The sequence below is a fragment of the Protopterus annectens genome, chromosome 1.part1, assembly GCF_019279795.1.
Source record: "Protopterus annectens isolate FY-2018-M chromosome 1.part1, PAN1.0, whole genome shotgun sequence".
In the NCBI taxonomy this organism is placed as follows: Eukaryota; Metazoa; Chordata; order Ceratodontiformes; family Protopteridae; genus Protopterus; species Protopterus annectens.
Window position 1 is genome coordinate 1,444,374,496 of NC_056726.1, and position 23,344 is coordinate 1,444,397,839.

Sequence of the window (23,344 nt, forward strand, 5' to 3'; positions counted from 1 at the left end):
ACATCATTAGGAATTTTGATTATGGCTCCTAGTTTGCAGTCATCTGTGAAATTTGTTAGCCAAATACCTTCTGTTAACCTCTACTTCAGAGAAGTAGATAACAAACAGGAGGGGACCTAGGACTGAACCCTGTGGTACTCCACTTGTCACTGGTCTGAAGTTGGATTTAGAGTCTGCTACTTTCACAGTATGGGTTCTGTCGGTGTGCCAGTTTGCAACCCATCCTGTGACATAGGGATTTATACCTAGTTTAGTGAGTTTATCTATAATTCCAGAGTGGGGGATGGTGTTGAAAGCCATGGCAAGAACTAGATAGACTGTGTGAACCACCTTACCCTCATCTACGGCTTTGGTAACCACTTCAAAGAAGTCTATCAGATTTAGGAGACATGATCTGCCTTTTACAAACCCAAACTGGGTAGGGTTCAGAGTTTGGAGATTACCAATGTCATTGTTTATAAGTTCCATGATGATATGTTCCACAGCCTTGCAGACCAGGCTCATCAGGCTAATGGGGCGGTAGTTCCTGGGGTCCGTGGTGGCTCCCCTTTTGTGGAGTGGGATAACCATTGCTGTGTGCCATTCAGTGGGCACAAAGCCAGAGATGAGGCTATGATTGAACATGGTTCTTAGGTGGAGTGCCAGTTTATTCTGTAGTTCATGTAGAACGCAGCCTGGGATGTTGTCAGGTCTCATGGATGCTGTGTTCTTGGCTTTGGAGAGTGTGTTTTTTACCTGTGCAGCCATGATTACAGGAACTTTGCATTCTTCCGGTATAGAGATGGGCCCTTTAGAGGATGAGAAAGGGGCAAAGTTAGCACTGGACCTATCAGTCAGGATGTTGGCAATATGAGTTGGTTCTGTATATTTAGTGCCATTGTGCTGTAACTCAGAGCAGATCTGAGTGTTGCCATTGAGATTCTTGACATAGTTATAGAATGCTTTGTGGTTGTCTTTAGAATCAGTGGCAATTTTGTTTTCATAACTAGCTTTGGAGGATTTTATGAGGGATCTCAGCTTCTTACTGAGGCTGATCACAGAGTTCCTCCAATAATGGGATTTTACTCTTTTTTGCAATAGCTTCTTTCTTCTGTTGTAGAGTTTGTTTATGGCAGGGGACCACCAGATTGGCTTCCTTTTTTTTGGAGGATAGCATCTTAGTTCTGTTAGGGATTGCACAATCCATGCATTTGTGTAAGTGCTTATAAAGTGCAATTGTATAGGATTCAGCAGTCGTACCTCTATTGTCCGTCAGCATGGGTGTCGTGAAGTTTGCCACTTCTGTCTTAAAAAGCGTGATATTGGTTTTGGAGAAATTTTGTACGGTGGTTTCCCTAATGGGGGTAGGATGTGGATGTCTAGGGTGATTTGCTTATGGTCAGATCTGACCAATGAGGAATTGACCTCTGGTGTGAAACACCAGTCACCCATGTTGGTAATGACCAGGTCTAGGATACTGCTGCCCCTGGTGGGGGTGTGGATAAGTTGATCCAAGGCATTGGAATTTATGAATTCCAGAAAACGTTGAGCACAACAGTTGGTACATGAGTAGTTTTCCCATATAATGGTGGGGTAGTTGAAATCGCCCATTATTAGGGTGTTAGGTTGTACCCTAATATTTTCCAGTGTATCAAGAAATGAGGAGTGGGAATCCTGAGGCACGGTGAGGAATCTGTAGCAAGCTACAATTTGGATTACGGTCTTGCCCAGAGTTAGCTGCACTTGGATAATCTTGGATGTATTATGCTGAGCAACTAGCCTGGAGGTGTGGATATCCTTAATGAATATGAACACGCCTCCGCCTTTAGTGCTTCGGTCCAGGTTAGGTGGCCGAAAGATGTGGTATGAATTATAGCTTGGTAATGCAGGGGTGCTCTCTGGAGCCTTGAACCAGGTCTCTGTTACTGCACAGATGTCTACGTTCTCCATTTTAAGGAGTGCCTCGAGTGAGTGCATTTTGAGGTTTAGACTTCTAGCATTAAGGAGCATTACCCTCAGATTTTGCTTACTTGTACCGGTTATGGTGGTAAATTTGTCATTTGAATCTTGCCTAAAAAAGGCACTATAGGGGTGGCAAGAGCCTTAGCCAGTATCCAGAATCCCAAGGATGACAGGTGTAGGCCATCTCTGGCAAAGCATTGTGGTTTGTCAATCATGTCATCCCAGGCAGACAGATACTGGAGCCCCTTTGAATGACACCAGAAGCTTATACAATTGTTGAAGTCAATCATTTTGTCCTTGTACTGTGGTACCATTCTGGGTGATGGCAGGATGCTACTCAAGGCTAGGGTCATACCTGCCTGGGCTACAAGATCGGACAGCTCCTCCATGTTACTTGGACTGTTTGGTGGCTTCATTTTAAAGAAAAATATAAAAATGTATTTTTAGACTGTATAAGGAAGAAAAGAAGCAAAGAAAAAGAGACATATAAGATATTAAGTCAAGAAACATTTAGAGACTTACAAAAAAATTCCTTTTATGAAAAAGAAAGAGGAAGATATACAATTAATCAAATTAAAATTAACAACTTATGTAATCAAAATTATTGTTTAAAAGGAAAGAATGAAGAGGTAGCACCATATTTGAGTAAAATAATAAAAGAAATAAAATAATAAGAGAACTAAAAAAACAAGGAAGGTAAGCAAATAAGACAGCAAGAAGGAATATACAAAATAATTAAAGAATACATATTGGAATTATTTGTTACGAGAGAAGAAAACATAGAACAAATTTATAAAGGTGAAAAATTAAATAAGGAAGATGATGAGTATTTAGAACTAAAAATGACCATGAAAGAATTGAATGAAATTCTAAAAGATAGTAACATGAATTCTGCAACAGGACTGGACAGAATTGAACATGGTATGTATAAAGAAATGAAAGAGTGGCAAAAATAATTTTTATAGAAGTTATGAATGAATGGTTAGAAAATGAAATTAAAGAGAAATAGATATGTACAGGAGTTATAAGATTTTTATTTAAAAAGGAAATAAAGAGTAGATAAAAATTGGAGACCTATAACATTGAATAATACAGATTATAATTTTTGTCATGAGAATAATAACAAAAAGGTTACAGAAAAAAATGGATAGAATATATGACCAAAATACATTTGGAAGAAAAGGAAAAGGAAGTCAAGAGTTATTATGGATAATAATAAGAGAAATAACTGATGATATAAATAAAAAAAATATAAAAGCAAGGTTATGATAGGGGATATAAGTAAAGCTTATGATAATATTCAGTATAAATCATTATTGGGAATTTTGCAGGCATATAATGTAAACAAAAAATATTACAAGTAATAAATCTGTTTATGAAAGGAACTATGTGAAACTAAATGTAAATGGATTGGGGAAGAAATAAAAATAGAATGTGGAATAAAGCAGGACTGCCCAGCTAGTAGTGTAATTTTCTCATTAGTTATGAATGTAATAGTGAAGGAGATTAATGAAATGTCAAGTAGTGGTGGATACAAAATGATGAAGAATGTACAATTAACAATAATGTATAGTTATGTGAGCAATATTGTATTAATTGTTAAAAATAAAGTATGGATGGAAAAAGTAAATGAAAAATTAACTATACATTTTAAAAAATGGTTTAAGTATAAATAAAAAGAAAAGTAAAGGATTTGGTTTTGAAGGTATGATAGGAGATGTTGAGTTCAATAAAAATATATAAATATATTAGGAATAAGATTCGCAAGGAATGAATACAGACAACACTGGATAATATACTCAAAGAAGTAAAGGATATGATTATTTTTTTGGAAATCATGTAGATTTTCATATAGTAAAAAGCACACTTGTTGAACACCATGGTAATAGAAAAAATTATTGTTGCAAACATTTATATGATTCCTATTAAGTATGAAAAGGAATTAATGATGATTATATTCTTTTTTATATGGGGCTCTAGACTGAATCCAGTCAAAAGAGGGATTCTGTATATGAAAAAAGACCAAGGAGGTTTGGGTTTAATAAGCCCAACAGTACATGCAGCATCTTTAATTTTATATAAGGTATTAAAAGGAGTTATGAAGGAAAATAAAAACTTGATAGAAATTATACTATATTATAAATACAAAGACTTGTGGGAAGGAATGGACGTTAAAAAAAATGAAATAAAAGCATTGTAAATGAAGAAATGAAAGAGTACCAAAACAAAATTGTGTTATGGAAAATAAAAAAGAATATATGTAAGAAAAATAGAAAGGAATGGTACTTAAGTATTATGAAAGCATTTTATTGTATTGATCCATGAAAAGATTTAGAAATAGTTAAAAAATCATAATGATGAGATATAATAACTATAAAAAATTAAAACATTTAACGATTTTTTTTATGGTGATTGTTTATTAGAAAATTGTCGGTTAAGGCAAATATGCCATACAAAAAAGCAAGATAGACTATGTAATAAATGTGGAGAGTTTGAGACCAGTGAGCATGTGTCTTTGAAGGGTCCTTATTAAGTCAGAGAATACACTAAATTGTGAATGCTGCTTAATCAAACTGACTTACCTGAAATGGTAAAATCTCAAAAGCATGGAACAGCGATTTTTTTTTCCTAGGGAAAAAAAAATCACTCAGCCATTTTTGGGACTTTGCCATTTCCTCCACTGAGGTGCGATCTCAGAGTTGGTATATTAAAGTCGGGGGTGTGTGGATGGAAATCGCTGATCTGTTTGTTCAACATTTAGTTTTTTCGGTGTTAGTGGGTCGATTATATAGCGTTCACAATTTACTGCATTCGCTTATGTAATATATACCTGTTTTTGAAATGTGCAAGAGTTAACCATTTATGGAAAGAAATATTTAAAGATAATAGGGTGAAAAGTTTGTTAACATTTGAAAAAGTAAATATGGACATAATAGAATCTGGTTATTATGGTCCACATAAACAGGAAGAAGTGAAGAAAATGGACAGAGTAATATTTTATGCTTCATGGACAATACAGAATGAGAGGCTAAATGAAATTAAATACAATGGAAAATGGACTTTGACAAGGCTTTTGGAAAAACTAATGTTTTGGTTGTGAATAAAGGAGTGGGGGAAATGCTTAAACTGAAGTTTATAATGTATGGAGATTTGTAAATTATGTAAATATGTACATATGTAAATAATATATAATGTACATATCAATAAAAGCCCCTACTGCTACAACACTCATGGTGTGTGTGGCCAATGAGTGTAAGCATCCATTCCATTCCTAGTGCAGTGGCAGCTGGGAGAACAAGAAGCAAAACATGGCATCAAAGTAGAATGGAGTAGAGGTGAATGTCAACTTTGTAGAGATGTTTTTTGAACATTTTGAAGAAGCAAGAAGGAGATTGGATTAAGGATTCAGAGGAATTATTTCAAATGAATTTTCTTAAAGAATAGCAGGATGAACAGCAATGGAAGGAAAAAAGTTATAATTACAACCATCCAGTTGGGAGAGTTCTGTTATACACTTTAGGAATTGGTAGAACAGAGTGAGCTGGAAACAGTAAGGGACATATCGTATGGCAACATGATGGAAAGAATCAGCAAGGAAGGATAGGAATTAAAGAAGAGATCACTCACAGAATTGATAAGTGATCAGAAAAAAGTTAGAAGGGAGAAAGAGAAGACAAGAATCAGAAAGACAGAAGTATGTAGTGAGAATTCATAGTAAAGAAAAATCAGAAATGAATAGGTATGAAATATGGGACAAGATTTTTGTACCTTTAGAAATAAAGGAAGAGATAGTAACAGCTTTCATTCTGGTTAAAAAATGGACTTACTGTGACATTGAGACTGCTGAAATACTATTTTATGTGGAAATATGAAGAGAAAAAAGAAATATACAGTAGAATAAATATATTATTAAGACTTTTTAGGAAACACAGAAAAAGTCAAGATACAATAAAAACTCAAAGATTGTTAAAATTACTTAATAAAGAATTTTTGTAAAAAAGAAGTAAAGGGCATTTCTAATGTAACTGATAATAGAGAACACTGGGCTGGATCTTAGGATTGTAACGTGATTTTTAAAAAGGAAAATTGTAAAATTATACACATTCCAAGCATGGTTAATGTTGATGGTCACAGAGCTGTTGTTAAGTATTGGGGATATTGGCAAGGAGGGACAGATGGACATTTTGTAAGTAATTGTAATAAAAAGAAATGTTGCTTATATGGGGAAATTGGTCACGGGGCTGAAAATGTGATAATCTATGTTAGAAATATAAACAAACAGGACATGTATGGATGGATTGTGTGAAGGAGAAAAGTTTAGAATATGATAAAGAAGGACAGAATAGAGGAGAAGTACATAATAAGGAGCAATTGCAAAAGGAGGAACAACAAGATAAAAAGGGAAAGTAACGATATAAATCAAGAAGAAAATATGGTTAACACACATAATTAGGAAGGGGAACAGAAGTTAGCAATGGAGAAGATATAGGTTGGAAAATGGTTAAAAAGAAAAATTATTGGGAAGAGGGTTAAAGATATGAAAAGAAAATGTTGGTATTTTTTAACTGAAAATAAAAAGAAAGGAAATGAATGAATACATAATTTGTTGAAAACTTATGGGAAGGGTGGCAAATAATATTATGATGCTATCTGTTAATGTTAATAGTATAAAATGAACTAAAGAGATTTTAAGTGATAGAGTGGTGTAATATGTATGAGGTAGATGGGATAATATTGGAGGATATCAGGGGTTTATAATAAAGAAGAAAGAGAGCAGATATAACTGTTATGATTGGGAGGTATAATGTGGAACTTGCTTAAAAAAAACATGTTCAGGGATTGCAATATTATATAGGAAGGGAATAAAAATCCTGAATTATATTTTAGTTAAATTAGGGAGCTTAATGGTAGTGCATTTTAGGTGGGAAGGGAAAGTTTATAGATTAATAACAGTATATGCACATGTCATATATAAGGAAAGGGAGAGATTATTTCAAGAAATATTGGATTATGCTATAGTAAATATAGATATAATAATAACAGGAGACTGTTATTGTGATTTGAGATATAAAATGCAAAAAACAAATAAAATCAGATAAAAAGCAATGTAATAAATAGTAATCTGTGGGAATGTAAAGCTATGGGTTTTGAATAAAAGCACATATAGAAAAGGAAAATTAAAAACAGATATATTATTTCTGATATCTAAAACTATAAGAAAAGTGATAGAAGTAACAATAGAAATGAGTTTCTCAGATCATTTGGCAATATTGCTTGAAATAGATGAAAATACAGAATATATAAAAATGAAAACTTAATTAAGAGAATTAATGGAAAGGAGTAGAATGAGAAAGGTTGAGAAGTAATAATGTAATGGACATACCATTTGACAATGAGAGATTTTTACAAAAATAGGTCAGAATGGTGAATAATATTTAAGGAGAAATATGAAAGAATGTATCTAACTTCAGAAAATAGAAAAAAAGACAAAAAGATAAAAAAGATTATAAAGAATACAAAAAGCTGCTCTATATGGCCTTGACCAGAATGAAAGAGAATATTTTAGAAACAAAATAAGAAATTTGTCAAAAGAATCAAGAAAACATAAAGGTTTATTATATAAACAATAAAATTTTTACAAGGAGGAGGAAGTATCACCATAAAAGGAGGAAGTGTTACCATATTTTAAATAAAATTTTAAAGAAGGATAGTGGCATAATGAGAGAAATAAAAATTGAAAAATGAAATATTGAGAGAGAAGAAACAAATAATATGAAGGCTGCAGTTAAGTATATGAAAGAGATTGTAAAAAGAAATAAAAGAAAAAAGCAGTGGAGAGTAAATCAGTTTACAGAAGAAATGAGCAAAGAATTAGAAAAAAATACAAATATAAATTTAGAAAAGGAAATAAAGGATATAGGTATATGAAGGAAATAAATATAAGTTCTGCAGCCGGGGCAGACATATAGGGCACCTAATGTATAGAAACTTAATGCAATAGCAAAAAGAAATGTTGGTAAAGATATTTAATGAATTGTTAAATGATGGTATTGGTTATGTAGAAAGATGTAGGTGTGTTATGAGGTTTGTCTGGAAAAAAGGATAATAAATGAAATTAAAAACTAGGGGCTAGAAATGTTGAATAATAGTGATTACAAGCTATTTATGAAGATAATACAAAAATATTAGAAAAAAATAAACTACACATTGGAAGAAGCTTTTTTATGGGGTCAAAGGAAAATGAAGCTAAGCATTATTAATGATAATTAGGGAAATTATGAATGATATTAAGACAAAACAAAAATAGGCAAAATTAATGGTGGCTGATATAAATAAATCATTTAATTCAATACAGCATGATATCCTCTGACAAACAATGGAAGAATATGATTGCATTATAAAAATAAAGTGTGTGAATCAGTATTTAAAAACAATATAATGAGAATTTTAGTAAATGGTTAAGTGCAGAACTAGAGATGAAAAGAAGTTTAAAACAAGGATATTCAATAAGTAGTATTTTTTGTAATGGTTATGAATTGTTAGTAAAAGGGATAAATGAAGAAATGGAAAAAGTAAATGGGTACAGGAAATTAAAGTTTCATATCCTGTTATTATGACTTATGCAAATGAAAGAGGTAATTATATATGTGCATAAAAGATTGCAAGAAGTTGGATAAAAATTAATGAAGAAAAATGTAAGGGCTTTGGAGATGATAAAGTGTTGGAAGGAATACAGTTTGATAAAAAAAAGATATTAGTACTAGGAACTGATTTTGGAGAATATAATATATTTAATGAACAATGTGAAATAATTTTGAGAGAGTTAAAGTGACTCAGTATCATGTAGAATATGTATAGGTTGTAATCTAAGATAAAAGTACATTTAACAAATACATTATGGATTGGGAAATGATCATATATAGTTGGTGTATATATGATACCAAGAGAATTGGAGAAACAGCTTCTTGAAATGATATTCCAATTCATTTGGGGCTCTATGTTAAATATATTTAAAAGAGGGGTATCAAATATAGATAAAGAGAACAGGGATTTAGGTTTACTGAATCTGATAGTATATGGCACCTCATTAAATCTATATAAGGTGCTGTAATGGATAAATATAAAAGAAAATAAGTTGATAAGTACATTAGGAAGAAATATAAAAATGGAGTTTAACAAAAATGAATAAAAGCAAGAAAATGGAGAAATAAGAATGCATTAACAAAATAAAATTGTGGAAATTAAAAATAGAAGAAATAAAAGAAAATAGGAAAACATGTTTTAAAAATATAATGTTTTATTGCATTTAACATTTGTTTACTGGAAAAGTCCAACTTGGAACAAAGCCAATTTTCAGCGGAGGCCCGTGGAGAAATGTTCCAGACGCATGTCTTTTTGAAACTGTTGCTGCAAAACTATTGTGTGAATCCATGGGAACATTGAACAGGAGAAAAATAAAACTATAAAGCAAATAAATAGATGGTGTATGAAGAATGTCACATGCCAAGATTTCTTATGGAGGTTACAAATTAATACGTTGCCAGTAATAGGAAATACTCTTTATAAAAAAGGAAATTAAAGGAGTATTCATTTTTGTGGAGGGTTAGAAATAACAGAGCTTGTTTTCTTAACATGTAAAAGATTTAAAAGTTTATGGGAAAATAATAACAAATAAAGTTGTGAAAGAATTATGGGATTATAAACAGATAAATATTGATATATGACTGAATATGGTTTTATGGAAATAAAGTGCAGAATATGTTAGTAATTTTAGATACAATTTGTTTTGTATTATATGGAGGAATGAAAGACTGAATGAGATTATGTTTAAGGGAAAGTGGATATTACCAAATATAAAACGAAAAATCAGGTGGTGGATGTGGAAAATAATGGCGGTCTATACAAATGCAGCGTTTTGTTAGCAATGGAGGAATGTAGAGTTAATATAAATCTTTTTTAAATATGTAAACTGTATATAGTTGTATAAGAAAGAACCCTTACACTTTTTGATAGGTGCCATGAGATCTTTTACATCCACTTGAGCTACCACCAACTCAACCAGATGGGGCCTTGGTTTAATCTTTCATCCAAAGGACATGTATATGAAGCAAAGCTACACATATACCAGAATTTGTTTATTAAGCTGTTTATGAAAATTATATTGTTTATATGTTCGCGAAAACTCTGTTAAGGAACTTGTTAGGATGATGATTATAGTTTCATCTTGAAGTTGCCATTGATATGTATGACATGACAACACTGGTGCAGAAATACACAGATATCACAATTTGTTTATTACTTAGGTTATATAAAGTAGCTATTTTGTATATATTTGTAAATAACTCTGCTAGAGAACATATCAACATAATCAGTAAGTCCTCATTTTGAAGTTACTGTCTATACTAAAGACATGGTGACAGGACAGGAACTGTATGTTGCATACATGATCAGATATCACAATTTGTTTATTGCTTATGTTATGAAAAATGTTTTTCATATTTTGATGAATTAATCATGGAAGATGGCAAGATGATGATTGCGGTTACATTTTGAAGTTGTTATCAAAATGTACAGCTTTGTGCAGTGATATGAACTGTGGGTCACACACATGGTGAAGTTATCCGTGTTTATTTGTTAAATTATGAAAATTAATATCTTTGTCATATTTTTGAAAATATCTCTGCAAGAAAGAAAGGTAAGGCAGCAGGTAAAGTATAATACTGAAGCTAGCACAAGTGTGAGTCTGCTTCTACAATAACCTCATATCTTATCAATGACATTTTAAGAAATGTAATACTTTGGTTATTTGCCACATTGTGAACATCATATTTTCCATTATTATTATCATAACTTTGGAAATAAACATAAGGACAACAAATGAGATGAATCATTTTGAAGCTAACACCAATATGCACAACTTATCCACTATTACAAGTGTTGAAATATTATGGTTTGTTTAGTTGTCAGTATACAAGAAATATGAAACTTCTCTTATTTTTGTAAACATCTCAGAAAGTGAGCATAACAGAATACTGGTTAAGGTATCATTTTGAAGCTGATACCACACAAACAAATGAGATGGAAATTGAATGTATTTACATGGATTTGGGTCACTGAGCTATTGCAAGCTGTGATCATTTGTTTTCAGTATGATATTATAAACAGATTATTTGAAAATCAAGCTCAGGATGCACTATTGTTTCTATGGGGGAAGTTAGCAGCCAGCATTCTTGAGCTGCTCCCGACTGAATGAGTTAACCTAGATGCTAAATCTTTCATCAGGCTGCTGTTGATAAGCACCTCATTTACAAGATACTCTACTAGTCAATGCACAACACCAGACCTTTAACATGTGTAGAGGGTTTACTATCATATGTTCATAGCAAACTCCGTCGACTGCACCTTTGTCGAACATGGAAGTTCGAAAACAGTAATATTGAACACCAAAAGCCAACCTAGGAACGGGTTTTAACATGGGTCGAGATAGGGGAGAGGTTTGTAGTTCGGCAATAACACTGAACACCTATCTCAACCCAAGTTAAAACTGTTCCTAGGTTGGCTTTTGGTGTTCGATATTACCGTTTTCGAACTTCCGTGTTCAACAAAAGTGCAGTCGATGGAGTTCGCTTCGAACATATGATAGTAAACCATGCAGAGGCATTTGCTTTCTAGAGTCTGCACAAAGAAATCTCAGCTTCAGATACATGATGTAACATCTACCTCCATTTCCACCAATACCACTATTTCACATAAGTAACAAACTAGTCACCACAGAGGTAGGTAGAATCCTTTAAAGTCATCAACAAATACCACTGTTCAGGTACATGTCTTAGTCATTGGTGACTGTGTTGTATGACATGCCAACTCCACACTTATCAGGCGGGACAAAAACAGAATGACCAATAGTCGCCAGAATCTAAGACATCATAATGCCCCTAAGAACCCTTAAACCTGACAGTTTTGATTCTAAACAAGTGGTCCATGTATAAGTAAATGACTTTAACTGCTCTACCTAAAGGAATGTGCAAAGAGAATGACAGAACTTATTATGTATTTGCTAAAAGCAGTAAAGACAATGGTCATGAGTGGCATATTGCTTTCCCTAAGAATGATGCCTAAATATCAGGACATTATAACAGGCAGCATTAGTTTCAAATCAAATGGAATCCAATATGTGTAGTTGCTGCCCTATAGTGCATTTTTTAGGCAACTGCACTTACTGGACTTTCCAACATAGTAAATTCAGATTCAGATCCAGACAATGTAAAAGTTGTACTACTCAATGCTAGGAGTCTAAACAGAGCAATACTTATATAGTTATCAAAAATGTGATTATAATGCAGTAGAAGTACTCCCTGTGCACCAAGATTCTGCACCTATAATGCTTTCAGATCTAAGTGTGTCAGCAGGAGTGTATCTGCTTTTGTGAGAAATTCTATCACCTCAGATAAGATTTTCAAAAATCTAAAACTGGAGCCCCTAGACATCAAAATTATGCTTAGCAAAACTGACTGCTGTATCATTTCCTTCTTTAGACCCCCATCATTACCTCCAGGAGACAATGGTAATTACCTCAGTACATTTAAAGGGATTATTGTTAAACCTGCCACTATTATGTTAGGAGACTTTAGCTGCCTACCATAAACTGGAATATTTATACCACAAAAATAAGTATGTTCAGCATTTCTTAGGCATCGTTACAACACATCCCACTTCAGGGTCCAAGCCCACTTCATCTGGTCCATATTAATTTAATCCCAGCCTTTACCAGACCTTGCTTTTCTTATAAAATATGATTGCAACTCTGTCATATTTTCCTTTAGGCCTTCAGTTATCTCCACACCAAATGTGTCACTCTCTCGGGATTTCACTAAGGCTATCTTGCTACAACCTTTAGATGACCTAGGGAAATTCCCCAATAAACCTCCACCCACAGATCCATTTAAAGTCATCCTCTTACACTTCTGAATGCCATCAATACCTCAGCACTTACTTAGACAAGTCACTGCCCACTCTTCCTATGTACAGTAACATATTGAAGAATAAACTCTGTGGTAGAGAAACAGAGTGAACTGTAAAACAAAAGAAAAATCTTGAATAACTGTGAAAGCCAATCCCCTACCCAATAAATGTGCAGAAATAGACCAGAAAAGATCTTATGAGCAACATTAGGAAATATACAGCTGAATATGAGCTTAAGTAGACACACACATCAAAATTCATTATAACCCTTTCTTCAGGTATGTTACAAAGCTAAGAAATAATGCCCAACAATGCACTCAATTAGTCTGCAGTAACACCATTTACTCCAGCCTGAGGGACATAGTAAATATTTTGGCAGAAAAATCTTTTTTTCCACCCACCCATTTCATCTTTATCACTATCCCTACTATGGTACCCCTCCCAGGAGCAAATTCACAATTAAATAAGTCCTAGAATCCATGCCTAAATCTAAAAATATTATCTTTGTGGTCCTGACAACATACCAAGGTTCATCCTTGTCAGTGTTTAAATATAAAATCCCTTTTCAGTCTTTTCAACCTTAGTTTAGCCAGAGTTTGTTCTAAAAACCTGGAGAACTGCTGCAGTGATGCTTTTACATAAAGGTGGCTTTTCTTCAGACCTAATATGCATAGACTCATTCTTAAAGCCATGGAATGAGTCATATTGAAATTCATAAATGCAGATGTACACAGCATTGATGGATGCTGTTCCACACTGGTTTGGATTTCTGAAGGGTAAGTTCTCCATCCTCAAAGTGGTGATCTTTAAAAAGGTCACTGAGGCAGTGGACATTGGTCTTTCACTACGTACTGTCTATCTCAAGGTAATCAAAGCTTGTGAGACCAGCCCTATGGTAGTGTAGTAGACTATTTAGTCTGCGAGATTGCAGTTTGGCTGTCTGATAGGACTAAATTTGTGAAAGCTTTGTGAGTACCCTCTCAGAATGTAAAACTGTTACTAGAGCTGTCTCACTGGGTTCTGTGCTGGTACCATGTCACTTTGGTATCTGTTTTGTTGATATTCAAGCCAATACCACAGGCGTATCACTACCCTGGTTTGTTGGCAACTACAAACTGGGTAGTACTATTTGATGGCCCCCACTGTTATCAAATTCCACCAGCATAGGCTGAAAGTGCACACAGCTGGTGTTCAAAAAATGATCCTACACTGAACACAAAAATTGTGGTACTTTCCAGAAAACAAACCTTTACTTTGGATATCACTTTCTATAATATATTAATTCTAAAAAAAAACTGATAAAAATAATTAAAATATGTTGTGTATATACATGTATTAATCCAAATAATAAATAATAATGAAAATAACCTAGACTACCACCACTTTTTACATATTTGTGTTTTTTGTCAGTATTTATAACTTAGCAGCTCTTAACTTTAGGACTGGGGCAATGGAAATGTGCTCATTAAGACCCAGTGATTTATTAATTTTACAGACCTAATTACCAGTATAATTCCTTACACTCAATTATGGTTTCCCATGGGTCACCCCTAATGTCCCTGTTTATTTCTTCTACCACAAAAAAATTAAAGCTAGCTGCCTCACACATACAGGTGCACTTGTAAAGGGCATTATTCTCATTCTTATTTGTAATTTCATAGATATGTTTGTAAATTCTCTTCCTGAGTAAGAGCTCCAATTTCCTAATGTAAAATGATTCACATGCTAAACAAAGGGCAATATAGACAACCCCATGCCATTACAATTACAATGGGTCTTTCCCAAATTATATCTGTCCTCTTAATGTATATACAAACTCCACATTGTTAAGTACCACTCTTCTTATTAGATTTCAAAGAAAGCCCTTCCTTATTGGACTCCAAAATATCCTTAATACTAACACCCTTTTGAAAAATAACTTTAAGTAAGTGGAGTTTTACTAATTTGCTCGAGATCCATCAAGCTAACACATTTTTCCCATTCACTCTACAACACTTTTTTAAAACTGGGGCATCCCCATTAAAGTTGGTGACAAAGGCCAGTGTAAAGGTGTCTCTATCCCCTTCAGCAACTGCATTACCTGGTTCCCCTACCTCCTGGTAGAAAATGCTGTAGTCAGCCCTAAGGATTGGAGCAAATCTAGTTGCACTACCCCTTAAAACTTCTGCATTAATTTCTTCTATTAAATTCAGAGGGTACGCCCTCTCCAAAAACATATCCTTTAATAAATCATATTCTCTCAAAAATCATGGTCATCAGACTTCATCCTACAAACTCTAACAAATTGCCCTTTCACTACACTTTTTTTCGGTTGAAATAGATGGGCACTTGTAAAATGCAGATAGGAGTTAGAAAAGGTATTTTCCAGAATCCTGAAAGCCCAAAATCCTGAAGACCAAAATCCTAAGACCAAAATCTCGAAAGTTCAAAATACTGAAAACATGTAGGATACCAACACTACTATATTCCAGCAAGCTAAGTGCAATCTTGGAGTTGATATATTTAAGTAGCAGGGGGTGTGGGGAGTGCAGGAATACTTGTCCCCCTGGTTATACTTGGAGAAGAGTAACATGGTTTGTGTTTTATTTGTTTCTGCATGTACTTGTGCTGGAATATAGTAAGTATTGGTATTCTGTTTGTTTTCAGTATTTTGAGTTTTCAGTATTTTGGGCTTTATTTATATATATGTGTGTATATATATATATATATATATATATATATATATATATATATATATATATAGATGTACACACACACATATGAATGTTTGACTTATTTGAACTAAGTTATGTCTATTAACTCTATTAACCATGAGTTTTAAGATGTTATATGTTTTTTTTCTTTAACTTTATTATTAGGTAGTTTTGGATAATTTTTAAATAATGGTTTATTGATTGCATCTACATAACATAATCAAACTTTTAAAAGTTCGAGCATCATATGGTCGACACCATATGATCGAACTTTCAAAAGTTTGAAAATGCAATAAAAAAAAAAAAGAAAAAGAAAAAACCTACCTGAATGGTTTAAACGGGGGGGGGGGGCAAGTCCCCCTGCACCCCCCATTCCTCCGGTCTTTAAATATAACAACTCCAGGATCACACTACAGTGCAGAAAAGGGAACTCTTCCCATTCCGCACTGTACGAAAACTCAAAATACTGAAAACAAACAGAATACCAACACTTACTATATTCCAGCTGGTTTTTAGTGATGGTCATTTTCAGCTGTGTGAAATTATTGACACTGCATTTTATAATATGTCTGTCATTTAGCTGTCTTGCACCAGTCTTGAATTACCTTAGCAAGAAGAAAACTTAACCTGCTTTCTTATATATATAGAGAAAAGGCTTTGCCCTTACTTTCCTAAAGCAGAAGTTATTTTGCAGTGTTTTTGTTTGTTTTTGGTTATTTTGTGACTGGATTATCTTTACTGGGTCAGGCCCATTCCCATTTTCAGAGAGGAACAAGAAGTGAAAAGCTCCCTCAGTATTACAGAAAACAACAGTATGTAACATATACATACAGAAGTTTACAACTGGAATAAAATGACAATGACAGTTTGAAACCCTGTGTAGTAATACGGAAGCACAATAATTATGCAGTTATTCAAATTGAAAAGTCTTAAACATATTTGCAGAGCTTTAGCAATATAATACAGAAGGCAAACGTGGGAGGACAAGAAATAATTAAACAAAATGGCCGCTTACCAGACTGCGGACATGATAATCACTGGGAGAATCAGCCACCAGTACCAGTTTCCATTAGCAGAGAATACAGCTATTAGTAAGCCCACAAGGATCCCATTGTATCCATAGAGGCCTGCTGCAATTGAAGATCTGAAAATAAAACAGTATGTCAAGTAACATTAAGCAATGGTTACCATGTATGCTATTTCCAAGTAATTTATAGTACATCCCAAGTCACACCTGTGAAAGTGCTGCTGACATAAAAGTCATCCCCATCTTCATAAACTGCAGAACAGTTCACAAAATAATTTATTCTCCATAATGCTACATTGTTATCAGTTTACATCTATCCATCCAGCCATCCATCCATCCATCCATCTCCAACACCTTTTTCCATTTTTGCACATGGGGTTAGAGTCGTGCAGAAGGGAGCTAAGTATTTGCTACAAATATAAATTATTAACAGTTTCACTACAGTATAATACCGTTATGGCTTTGGAACAGAATTAATTATTAGTATTTGCCTGATATTCAAACACCATAGTAAGGCAATAAGAAGAAAAGAAAATGAAATGGAATTTTCACTGAAAATCTGTTACTGTTTGTTATCAGGCTCAAACAGCATATGATTCAAGCCTTGTGCTTTAGGGCATGGTTTCTAAAACATCAGAAGAAATCCAGGTCCCAGAAGGCTGGTATAGGAGTATAAAGAATGAGTAGAGAAGGACCAGCATAAATGTACTATTATTAAGGTCAGCCATCATTAGGGAATCATGGGAGAGAAACTGACGCACAAATCTGCTGCTAGGGCTGAAGGATTGCCCCATAGTGACCTAGAAATATGGGAGTTTTTATGTACTTCTGCAGAAGCATTGGTGCATAAAGACTTCATTAGATGCACAAGGCTGAAATGGTTTGGGCATAAGGAAAGAGTCTGTCAGCCTGTCCTTGTAGTCTGACAGCTCCAGAGAAGTTCTAATGACCATCATTTGCTGTTTTTGGGAACAGTTCTTATAAAGACCATCAATGTAACCTTCTAGAGCTGGAGGTCACTGTGAGAAAAAATATTCCTTGCTGTTAGTTTTATTTATGTATTTATTTATTTAATTGAGTATGTATGTATGTATGCATGTATGTATGGTATGTATATAAGTACTTATTTATTTATCATTTTTTAGCCAGCTTGGTACACTGGTCCAAATACTATTTTGAGATATGGCCTGGGCTAAGAAGGTAAGAGTACAAAGTCAGTGTGCAAAGGCATGTATGGCAAACTCTGCACAAACTGAAAGAGAGTCAATATATAATTTACAGTAAGCAACATTGTGAATATGTTAACAGTTGCAATCTACATATAGGTAGACATATACAAGTCGAATAAAGGTGAAACCTAAAAACACAGTAAGAGTGAAGAAGGCAAATAAGAGGCATAAAATCAAAGAAAGAGAAAGTAAATTCAAGAAAAATTATAAATGCAAGATACACACACACACACACACACATATATACAGAGGAAAAATGAAAAACAGATATAGCCTTATGTATGTCATAAATAAAAATTTTAGATCATGAATGGAGACACCTGTATTCACCCATGTTTAGTTAAGCAATCACAACTAAGTGTTTTGAATAAATAGTTGTTTTTGCAGTATTATGACATTTTGAAAGCAGTTCATATCTGTGAATTTATCAGGCAGTGAGTTACAAGCAGCAAGAGCGATTTTTGTGAAGACTATTTCATTGCACACTACTTCACATGGCAATTTAAATATTGTAGTACTTTTGGAGTCTTGCAAGGGCTCCTAGAAGGTTGATTGAAACAATAAAATGTCGAAACATCAAAATGTTAAAATATCAAAATGTCAAAAGCAAAATGTGCCCCTGAACAGGGTGGCTTGGCCCCATGTATTAATGTCAGGGAACCCTTGCAAGAAATAGAAACTGCTTTTTATTTGCAGCTTGTTTTCCAGGGGTGGACAGCAGCTGTCATGAAGTAGCTTGAAAATAAATTTGTTTAATAAGAAGGGCATTCTTCCTTGAATGGGGAGTCACTTCCATGTTGCCACTGTAGTACAGTTATGTTCTAAAGTGGGGCTAAAATGTATTTAGTTGTATTTACACTTTGTTAATCAGGTTAGTGGACTGCTCCAAGGTCCCATTTCACCACAACCTGGATGCCAAGGCACAACATTAGAGAGATTCAAAACCAAAAGCAAACATACAATTAAAGAGATATCATAGAGGTAGTATACACTTTACAATGCTGAAGGCAGGCAATTAATAAATAAGTACACTCAGTTCTGATACTCATTATTGAAAAATACGAACCTACAACAAAGATTACATAAATTACAGATATGTGAGACTCACAGTTACTGACATTTAAAACCAAGAAGCAAACATACAAGAAATACTATGCAACTTGTTTTTTTTCAAAGACAGGCAATTTGCTTGTATATCTAGCAAATGGCAGACAGTGAAAACAGCTTTGTGACTTCCTAATGCAAAATGTGTGACATACAAGATAGAACATACATTTGTACTAGTAGAGATCAAAATACATATTTCTATGATTCATTAGTACAAAATTCAGGCCTGTGAGAAATATCAGTGTCTCAAAATTAACAGAAAGAGGAGGAAATTAAGTGGAAAAAGTTTGTAGAAAATGAGTTTCCATTTAACACTTAGGAAGTGAAATGGTATAGTATGGAAGGATATAGTATACTACTGATATACTATGGTATAGCATATAGGGCATAGTATGCAATACTGCCATGTGCAAAGAGATAGCCTTTTCCTGCCACACAGGATAAGGAGAATCTGTCAAACTTGTAAGTTCAGAAGAGCAGTTAAACTATGAGAGCTGCTAACTTGCTAAGAAGTTGAGGAAGTTAGCCCCCTGTCTAGAATACAGGAACAAATCAGTTTTTTAGGTATTTGACAAGTTTTTTTCCTGAACCAGTTATATTCCTATACAAGTATAAAATGAGGATGGATCAAGCCATGATAAGAAGCTGGTTTGCCTTTTATAGGTTGATGTAGTGGTGTTTGAGTTGTCGCGAGAATTTAATAAATTTACGTATTTCATAATAGCAGTTTGAATTTTGGTGGTTTTCTTGGATGAGTAAATTGTGGTGATAGGTGGTGTATATTCTAGTCTTAATATGAAGGTTCATAGGTTCAGAGGTACATACTAGGCTATTGGCCCTAGGGCCTATATAAGCCTAGCCAAAGGTACCCTGGCTTTCGCCACCCAAGAAAATTATTTTCCTGTGCCACTGTTGAGCAGAGCCACAGAAGTGATCCCCGGGGTGAATTTCCTAACTCCCATCCAATCATCAAGATTTTTCTTGTAGAAATCCAAAATCAGAAGAGGTTGATACTCCACAACAAACGAAGCAAACCAGACGAATGAAAAGACAAGTCCTTTATTCGAATAAGTAAGCGCTTTCACGTTGCTCAGAATGCTTCATCAGACTTCAACAAACCATAAAAATTTGAATCAACTTATATATAAGTAAAACACCAATGAAAATCACATTAGCAAGTCACATGCAAGTTACAAAAATACATCATTTCCTTTCCATAAAAATTACATAAAATAAAATATATAAATATATATATCCTAAAAATCTCATGCTAATAAATGAATAGTAGAAGTAAAATGTTAAAACATACTAAAACATATATTAGATAATGAAACATATTACTACTGTTTAATGTTTCAAAGGTTTATCTAATAAAAATGGTCTCAATGAAAATTTGTCATTGAGACCATGACCTTTAGTCGCAGATAGCTTATTTATCCACTTTGCCTCAGCTTTTTCTGACTTATTGCCACTATTACCAAGTCTTTCTGTCTCTGTTAACTGTCCTATTACTAAAAATCTAAAGGCATGTGTGGTGTCATTTTGTAGTACATGCTTGGCTAGGGCATTCCCTTCATTCTCTATGTATAGCATACAAATGCTCTCGTATCCTTTCTCTTAAAGTTCTATTAGTCTTTCCTATATAGAAACAATAACATTTTATGCAGGATGCTAAATAAATCACATTTCTTGACTTGCAATCAGAGTATTCATTGAACTCATATTTAACACCAGTGTCTGGATGTATAAAAACATTAGATTTCATTATATATATACACTGGTTGCAAGAGCGACATGCAAATGTACCCTTTCTCTCAGAGGAGATCTTATTTTTAGGCACTCTCTCATAACAAAGCATACGTTTCAAAGATTTAGTATTCTTATAGCTAAAAGATGGTTTCTCACCCACTAAGTCTTTTATACCATCATCTAACTGTAGAATATTCCAATGTCTCTTAATAATGTTGACAATAGAAGCATTATTATTAGTAAAGGGTATCACTAGTCTCCTCTTATCATTATTCCTCACTATAGGTCTCTCATCTATACTGCCTTGTTTTTTAATAAAAGGACGTCCTAGATGTGTACATTCGAAAGTATCCAATGAACGCATATCTCTATTGCAATAGCCTCTATGTCTAAAATCACTTTCTATAGTTTTTAATGCATTAGAAAAAAACAAATCATCACTAGTTATGTTAGAAAAACGTTTCACCTGATTATTTACAATGTTTTTATGTATATGGGGGGGATGCATGCTACTTCTGTGAAGAATAGCATTCTTCCTACATGCCTTCCTAAATACTTCTGTTTCTAGAGTATTGTCTTTTTTGCTCAATGTCACATCTAAAAAGTCAATTGTGTTATGTGAATACATTTCAGTCAACCTAAGAAATGTGGTAGTTCCATTAATATATAGAACAAACTCTTTCAGGAGCTCTAATGTGCCTCCCCAAATTAAAAAAGGTCATCCACAAAACATTTATAATATTTTATAGAAGTGGAGTAAGCCAAATGTTCTAAAACATACGTATTCTCCCAATATGCTAACACAAGGTTAGCATAAGAGTTTGCACAAGATGTGCCCATAGCTACTCCTTTAATTTGAAGGAAGTATTCATTGTTAAAGGTAAAAACATTGTGACAAAGAACCATTTCTAACAACATTGTGAGTTTAATAACTTGATTATTGCTAAGTCCTTTATTTAACAAATATAACCTTAAGAAATCTATCCCTACATCATTAGGTATGCAAGTGAAAAAAGAGATAACATCTAGTGTTACCATATAATCTGTAGTTTCTAGAATATTGTTCTCATTGAAAGGTGCTAGTGTTTCCAAGAACTGTTTCGTATCACGTAAAATAGATTTAGTAGATTCCACGACTGGTCTCAAATTTTTTTCTAGAAAAATAGATATTGTCTCAGTTAACCAGCCTCTGCCAGATACTATTGGTCTAAGTGGAGGATTATGTGTAGTCTTATGTACCTTAGGTAAACCTCTAATTACTGGTATCACAGGTTTCTCTATCAAAAAATATTTGTACAGTTCTTCATCAATAATCCCACACATCAACATGTCATATAAATCTGCATGTACTGTTTTTATTAATTTATCTAAATCTGACATGCTCAATCTCTTATAAGTAGTAGTATCTGAAAGCATTTCTAACATAGTATCATGGTAGTAGCTGGTATCTAGAAGCACTGTAGCTCCCCCTTTGTCAGCTTGACGAATGACTGTACTAGTATTGTTCTTTAAATCATGAAGGGCTAACTTCTCTTCCTTGGTAATATTGTAAAAATCAAGTTTTGTATTGTCAGATTCAAAAAAACTTCAACAAATCATCACTGCAAGCTCTTTCAAAACTTTCCAATAAAGGATGTATAGCAGGCATATATGTAGAAGTTTTTTTTAAAAGACAAAACATCAGTATTAGAAGCATTGTTGCCAAACTGTAAACCAAGTGCAATATTTCTAACAAAACATTTTATGTCAACAATTAAATCACTTACATCAGTCCCCTGAGAGGGAATGAAGGACAAACCTTTGTTCAAAATCTTTCTTTCATTGTCCATAAGCATGTGACTGGAAAGATTAATAATCAAGTCCTGGTTACAGTTTTGAAAGTTTTTTCTGAAATTCTAACTGGCCTCCTGATATCTTCCTTTTCCTGGTGGTTTGTGGACTCCAATTGTGCCTCATCTCCTGTCGAAAAGGGAGTGGAAAACGGAGAGAAGTGTCATTAGATTCAGCTGAAACAGTTCCACTTGTTGATATAGGTGTTTTTCTTCTCACTACAGGTGCTGACATGGTTGTTGTATTTAAAACATCAGAGTGTACTGTATTCACACTGGGGCATTGTTCACTGACTGCTGCTTCTACCTGAGAAGAGGAAGCAGGCATGGAAGGAGTAGGAGCAGATAAAGTGTTACGCTCAGTGAAAGGCATTTCAATGTTAGTGCGCGTCGCAGCATATGTTGTCCTGGTGGACTCTCTCGGCCAGGAGAAGACGTTCCCCCTCGAGAAATCCATACAGTCTCTTTCTAATTTCTTCTTTTTTGCCAATAATAACTTGTTATCTAACGCTTGCATTGTAGTCGCTATATCAGAAAGAAAATCTTCTTTCTGTGTGTTAGTGAGAGCTGCAGTCAATTTTTCTTCTAAAGCTATAACTTCTTGCTGAAGTTCCAACTCTATCAAAGTATATTGCTCAATAAGTAGTCTCTTGTAGGCATAGCTCGTATCTAAATTAAGTTGCTGCCACTTAGACAAAAGTTCAGGATAGGCAGAGCCAAAAGTAGGCATTTTTAACAAACGAAGACCTCTAGGAACAACTTTAAAATTAATGCATGCCTCCATATGTCTTTTTTGCCACTGGGCAT

At 33.9% G+C, this 23,344-nt stretch overlaps 1 protein-coding gene across 2 annotated transcripts in view; it reads right to left on the minus strand.

Annotated features, from left to right (window-relative positions):
- Nucleotides 1-23,344, minus strand: part of LOC122810855 (urea transporter 2-like) — a 1,084,839-nt gene that overhangs the window by 651,291 nt on the left and 410,204 nt on the right. For both annotated transcript variants that reach the window (XM_044082408.1, XM_044082415.1), the window contains exon 6: nucleotides 16,612-16,740. In XM_044082408.1, the coding sequence (XP_043938343.1) occupies nucleotides 16,612-16,740 (129 nt within the window). The remainder of the gene's footprint in view (nucleotides 1-16,611; nucleotides 16,741-23,344) is intronic.